The sequence below is a fragment of the Schistosoma mansoni genome, chromosome 1 (genome assembly GCF_000237925.1).
Source record: "Schistosoma mansoni strain Puerto Rico chromosome 1, complete genome".
Taxonomy (NCBI): domain Eukaryota; kingdom Metazoa; phylum Platyhelminthes; class Trematoda; order Strigeidida; family Schistosomatidae; genus Schistosoma; species Schistosoma mansoni.
In genome coordinates, this window is record NC_031495.1 from 38,151,497 (window position 1) to 38,158,770 (window position 7,274).

A 7,274-nucleotide genomic window follows, 5' to 3' on the forward strand; every position below is an offset into this window, starting at 1 on the left:
AAAGCTCCACGACCAAACCATCCAGCTCAGAGAACAAACCTACATTAAGGATTTTTATGAAATTGTTCAACAAACTATGGTTCCCCAATCTTTACACAATGTGGAAACCATATACACAACCTTAAATTAACTCTTCATAGGTATACATAGGTATACATACTGGCAATTTTCACTCCTAATCGATAATTTATGTTTTACTTCTATTCTATTATATTTAATCTTTGACCTAATTTTTTTTCCAAATAGTTGAAAATTGGGATGTTAAAGCGTAAAAATTGCGATTAAGAAAACAAAAACAAAAATTAAAAGATTTATGAAAATATCTTAATAAAGTCAAGTCAAGCAAGTTAATCGATTTCTTTCATCTTGAGATAGAAATTCATTGAAATAAAGCCAGAACAAACATGGTTACAGAATAATATGAATTCATATTTCGTATTCTCTCATCAGCTGCTTAAAACTATTGTTTTATACTATATCTTGTCTCAATGTACTTTTTTTCTGGTTAGCGTTTTTTTAGCGAGTTGGTTTTCTACGGGATGGGGTCGCTAACCTCATGCCTAACCCTTCTCTTTTACCCGGGTTTGGGATCGGCAGTAGCCCCCGGAGGAACTACAGACGGAGTGTTTATTAACAGTTGTCTACGCAAGATACTTCAGATCCGTTGGCCAGACACTATCAGCGACAAGTTACTGTGGGAGACAGCAAACCAGATTCCAGCGGAGAAAGAAATCAGGGAGAAGCGATGGAAGTGGATAGGACACACTTTGAGGAAATCACCCAATCGCGTCACAATACAAGCCCTCACATGGAATCCTGAAGGCCAAAGGAGAAGAGGAAGACCAAAGAACACATTACGCCGAGAAATAGAGAGACATGAGAAGAATGAACAAAAACTGGATAAAACTAGAAAAGAATGCCCAGGAAAGAGTGAGTTGGAGAATGCTGGTCGGCGGCCTATGCTCCATTGGGAGTAACAGGCGTAAATAATTAAGTAAGTATCTCAATGTAAACTTTCAATACAATATTTCTATATTAAAACCGGTGAGGTCGGTGTTCTTTGTTCTATTCGAAAAGGAAATTTTACGCCAGTATACAGACGAGATTAGGATATTTTCATTGTAAATAGGATTATTGAATACATTGATTAAGTGGCCCAGATATGCTAGTATAATAACTACTATCTTGTCGCACCATATGTGTTATTATCTTGTAAAACGTTTGCCTTTAAATTATATTAATAGACATTAGAAGACGAGAACCGGTGCTTTCAACGTGGTATGGTCGCCAACTTGAGTCACCTATGGCGAAAACGAGATATCCGTCTATCAATTAAGGGACGAGTATACTGCGCAGTAGTTCGCTCTCTTCTACTTTACGACTGTGAAACATGGCCATTAAGAGTAGAAGATACTCGCAAGTTACTAGTATCTGACCACAGATGCCTTAGAAATATTGCTCGCATCTGCTCGGATCACCGGGTAAGTAATAGGGAGGTTAGACACAGGGTATTAGGAAATGATGATGGTAAATCAGTTGATGAGGTCATGAATCTTCATCGACTGAGATGGTTAGGCCACGTGTTACGTATGCCTGAATACCGATTACCACGACGCGCTATGCTGACTAGTATTGGGGATGGTTGGAAGAGAGTTAGGGGCGGCCAAACCGAAACGTCACATTAGTCCTTTAAGTCACTAACTCCTAGTCTTAACTACGTTGGTGGTAGATGCAGACTACTTGGTTGGGGTCCGTGTGACTATCGTAACCAATGGTTAGAGACTGTGGGTGATATGGCTCAGAATCGATCACAATGAAGTAGGTGTATACACTCTTTATCTTGCCTTAAAACTTGAGATTAAAATTGCTTCATATCTTTCTTCCTTCCTCTACTATATTCTTATATACAACCTTTTTTTATATATTACCACCACTAAACTAACTACATCTATGAATTTGGTGTTCATTTTGTTGTGCTAACGAGGTATGGCAACTTGAACCGATGCATAAATGTGCCTGGTCCTACGTTGTAGCTGACTGACTGACTGAGAAGACGGTCAGTCACTCAAAGTAAAATAAATCATTAGATTTAGGATATTGTGGTACATTAAGGATTCAAAACAATATGCATTAATGACACAAAAATCCAGGAAGCAAGAAGTTATCTAACAACAAAAGCTGTAAATTCTAATTGATTATCAGAGTCCACATGCACAATTCAACAGCTACCCAGTTTAGTGGGTTTGAGCAATGTGATCTATATTTAAAACTCATGTCAACTCATCAGAGAAAAGAACACTAGATTTTCTAAATATAATGATGCAAATCTATTTGATGCATAGAAATACAACATACCATGACAAAATTTTCCATATTGTGTGCATTAGGTTCATCTGTGATTAAAAAACGAGCTGTTTTATATTCAACCAGTGTGACGTGAGGCTGTTGTAACTGACGTGAGAGTTTTGAACCTCTGGGATACGGCTGGAAACTACCATGACGAGCATCGGCGTTTGAAAGTCGTGGCATTCTAACAACGGTGCTCTGTTCGGTAACTGACATGACTGGATAGTTGTTTCACCTAGAAGGTTCAAAAGTGTGGCGAAGTAATTTATCTACCAAACTATAATGAGTGGTATTTAATTAACATCTCCGAGTATAAAATTCGATATCCTAAATTAAACTATTGGTAAGCTATATATCAGATTTTCCCTAGCTCTTCAATTAAATACATCTAACACAGATAGTTACGGTAAAATGTTGGATAACCAACTTTTCTGTTTAGATACAAATAAATATATAAAGAAATTCACGTCAAACACCAAATTAGTCTTTTCGAGGAGTCAGAAACACATTTACATTGGTTGAATACACTTTCCCTAGAGTAATCATCTCTCATAAGCTATTAACTTAGTCAACATAACTGTTTACTATCATTCATTGTCACTCTTCTTTCATCAATCACACAGGTAACCCACTAGATGTTAGAGTTGTTGAGTTGACTTGCATCGAATTATGTCTAACCATGATCCAAATATTGTTTTACTGTCAAAAATCACTACAGAATCTATTATATGAGGTAACCATTTCTGATGAATGTCACAATACCAACATTACTTTGCTCTAACAGTCATCACCTCATGAGGATTACAGAAGACTAATTTCTTAACTCGTACAAATAGTGTGAAATGCTACAATTTAGATATTGTGGGAGTCCCGTTCTATTTTGGTTGATTGGATTCTGTTGCTGCGATAAAACTGGAAGTTTCTGACGTAAGTCATGAGAGCTAGTATTACTAATGATAATTTCACGTTCTATTAACACAAGCTTCGTCAATATAAAGAGCGCACACGGACAAAATACGAACAATCTATTATGTTTTACTTGACTCAAGCACGACTTACTTTTACATCAAATAAAGCCGATAAACTGGAGCAAACCACAGAACTATGCAGTACACGTTGATAATTGTAAACGCCAATTGATATTAGCTCAATATGCGATGAGGCCTAATCAAATGACTGGCTACGTTGGTTTGATATATTGCGCCTCGCAAAAGTTAGTATTCTTGCCGAATGACGGGGTGACACGCCGATGGCTCACTGCACTGTAAAGGTAATATGATAGAACGTCAGTAATTTTAAATTATTTGAGCATGGCAATAAATGACTTTACACGAACAAACCAGTCGACGATTGGAAAAGCATGTTAGTCGTTTACTTAAGCTAAATGAAGGACGGCAACCAATAATCTCCACAAATTTGCAAATCGATTTGGTTTATTATTTCCTTGGCTAGTTTATTGTGTACGTTTTGACTAGTTAGTTCATTTTAAGATCCTCCCCTAATGTCCAAGCTTATGAGGCCTATTGACTACATTTAAGGAAGGTGTAGATAATACATTTCTTTAGGCCATTAACTGAATGCAAGGTATAATTAATACATATTTAAAATACACTGAGATTTACCTAGACCATTAAACTATTGTACTCTACCAACACATTACTATTAGGTTTTACTTACAATTATACAAATGTACAGTATAAGAGCTTTTTGAAACATACTGATCAGTATTTATAGGTGTGATTGGGCACTCAACAGGGAGACTATAATTCATAGACTACCTCTGAGCATTATTAAAGTTTTCTTAGGAAACTATAGCCATTTACTAGAGTTGATGTATGGTTATGTATTAGTGTGAGGAATTAAAACTAGTACTTGGAGTTAGAAGTCGAGGTTACGAATTAGAATTTGGGTTTTCATCACGAACTAAAACTAACTTTAATGTCGTTTAGATGAATGAATCTCACGCGAAATAGCGAAAAGTGTGAATTGAAATCTGACTAGTTTGTCTATAAATTGTCGCCCTGTTCTTAACAGTCTCGTGTTAAAGCCAATTAATGATACTGAACAACATATACAGCCGACTACGCAATGAGACCATTCAAGTATAGAAGTCTACGGAAATTAGCAGTTACTGTGCAACCCATGAGCGATATTAATGAAATACGTACGGAATCTAGTTTGAAAACATTTCTGTAAACTTAGTGAGTATCATATCATCTACATTAATGTCTGGGTGCAAAAGACAGGTGAAAATGATAACGACCAATATTGAGAAAATGTCTACTATTAAGAAGACACTTGTTGTGTATACAGACTAAGACTGACATATACATATGTACTATAAGACTATTGTTCAACAGCATACTAACGAGGCAGATGACATAATTAAGGCAGCGACATACTGAATCGCAAAACCTTATTATTATTGATCTGTAGAACTTGCCATACTTCCATAAGTTCTTGTAAATAAAATACTACCTACAACTCAAACAAAGAATATATACCTTGATAAATCCATAAGACAAAAAAACTAGTTTTATACATTTATATTACATCACTGCTTAAGTAGGCAGTGAATCTGTTTTTAAACGAGAACGAATATACGCGAGCTACCTATAGAAATTTCACCTAACTGAAAGATCTCATTTACCTAATACTTAAAGATTATATTCAGGAATTCATTATCTGTTAAAAACTAGTACATCATTATAACAGAGTTCAGCCTCCAATTCGCATATTAATATATCGCAATTTCGAAGTGCGGGGTACCTTACACATTTGAGATGCACTTTTTTACGTTTTTGTGAGATAAAACATATGAATAAACACACTTGGGATTCATAAAACCACAGTACCTCATTGATTGTGACCTCTATGCACAGAACTCTCTTTAAATCCGTTGATTGATCCAAACACGTAGACCATTGAATATAAAACTCTTTTATTAAATGCCAATGTGAATTGCAAAATTTTTCTATCGCAGCAGTCCACCTTCAGTAATTAATTAAAACTAAATTTTGCATATTTGTGAGCTCAGGATCTACTGGGAGGAATCTGTGAATTGTCTGATCCTCAGAATAAGCATAAGGTTTTAAGGAAGGCGTTTCATTTAAAAGACCTATAATCTTTGTCGTGGCTTCTTTTTGAAAATGGTAGAAGACAGTATTTATTGAATGAATTGATTGTTGAAGGATACAAAAGTATTCTGCCTCGTTTCCATCGAAACTAAAGTGTATGACGAGGTTTATATTAGAACACTCGGTAAAATATTGTATTTCCATCATTTCTGATGGAGAACTTTGGAGCTCACAGAACCTCTGTAGGTGTATTTCCGTAAGCTTTCCATTGTATTCTGATCTGAAGAGATTCTCTCTTCAGCACAATTTCGGACTCGTGTATTTGCGGTCTAGTAGAATAGGGTGGATCATTTGCATCATGATATTTTGAGTCAACCTTTCTTTGATTCTTTTGCTACATAGCCTTCCAGTTGTTATACTAAGAGAGTTGAATACGGCTTACTGCATTTATGGTTGCTCTTCTTGTGTTTCATCTACTCTAGCCTTGGATCCTTCTTGAAGGGGCAACTGTCATAGTTGGAACTGAAGGAACTTAACGGATTAAAAACTATCATGTTTAATATTATTGTTTTCACTGTGTTCTTAATATTTGTATTTGCTCAAGTTCTGACTCAAATTTGACCTTAGACCACAAAAAAATAACGGGGCGGGTTTGCATGCATATAACATTAAATTCTATTCGAACCCAATATACAACAATACCGCCATGCATTGTCCCATGGCCCTTGTTAGATCAGGTAACCCGAAAGTCACGAGAACACCATTAGAGCACATGACGAGTAAGTAGCCCTAAATGGGGGTTTGTTGGTGTCATGATTTCAACCCAGGAGCTTCGATCTCGCGCACGATTGCTCAACCTCAGGGTAACTAAATTGACATCCAAGGCACAAGCTGAATGCAGAAAAGCAAAGAAACACGTGGAGAAAAGTAGTAATAGGTCTTCGATCGAGCAATGAGAGTGGAAGGAGCTTCAAGAGAAGTATATATGGGACACATATACGACACGACGAAGAACCTAGCAGGGAAATATGATAAACCGGAGAGACCAGTCAAGGTTTAAAAAGGGCAAGTCAATCGCCGAGATTCAGGAACAGAGGAACATATATTCAGAATATTTTGAGTAACTCTTGAATAGACCAGCTCTGCTGAACCCAGCGGACATCAAAGCGGTACCCACAGACCTTCCTATAGACGTCACTCCACCAACGATAGAAGAAATCAGAATGGTTATCGGATATATCAAGAGTGTGAAAGCAACAGAACCTGATAACATACCAGCTGAAGCATTGAAGTCAGACATAGAACCAACTTCAATCATGCTCCATATTCTATTCAGGAAGATTTGGGAGGAGCAACAACTGCCACAGACAGACTGGAGAGAAGGATACCTCATCAGGATGCCAGGAGAAGGAGATTCGGGCAATTGTGATAACTCAGCTACAGAGGCATCACACTACTATCGGCACCAGGAAAAGTTTTCAACAGTGTTGCTGAACCAGATGAACGACTCAGTAGACGCTTAACTTCGAGATCAGTATACTGGATTCCGTAAGGATCGGGGGTGCACAGACCAAGTCGTGACACTACGGATCGTCGTTGAACAATCAGTCGAGTGGAACTCATCACCATACATAAACCTCATTGGATGTGAGAAGGCATTTGGCAGTGTGGACAGAAAGACCTTATGGAAACTTCTGCGACACTATGGTGTACTTGAGAAAATCGTCAACATCATCAAGAATTTATACGACGGACTGCTGCGCAAATTCGTTCAGGTAGGACAGTGGAAAAGTGCATTTCAAGTGAGGACCGGTGTTGAACAAAGCTGCTTGTGCTCGCCTCCTCTCTTCC

At 37.3% G+C, this 7,274-nt stretch overlaps 1 protein-coding gene across 1 annotated transcript in view; it reads right to left on the reverse strand.

Moving 5' to 3' along the window:
• The window catches only part of Smp_005910 (putative protein tyrosine phosphatase prl), a 14,195-nt gene extending 8,978 nt beyond the window's left edge, over positions 1-5,217 (reverse strand). The window contains exons 1-3 of the mRNA XM_018794321.1: positions 5,178-5,217; positions 3,406-3,608; positions 2,356-2,581 (exon numbers count right to left, since the gene is read on the reverse strand). Of these exons, the coding sequence (XP_018648745.1) occupies positions 2,356-2,562 (207 nt within the window). The 5' untranslated portion in view covers positions 2,563-2,581; positions 3,406-3,608; positions 5,178-5,217. The remainder of the gene's footprint in view (positions 1-2,355; positions 2,582-3,405; positions 3,609-5,177) is intronic.
• Between the last annotated feature and the right edge of the window lie 2,057 nt (positions 5,218-7,274).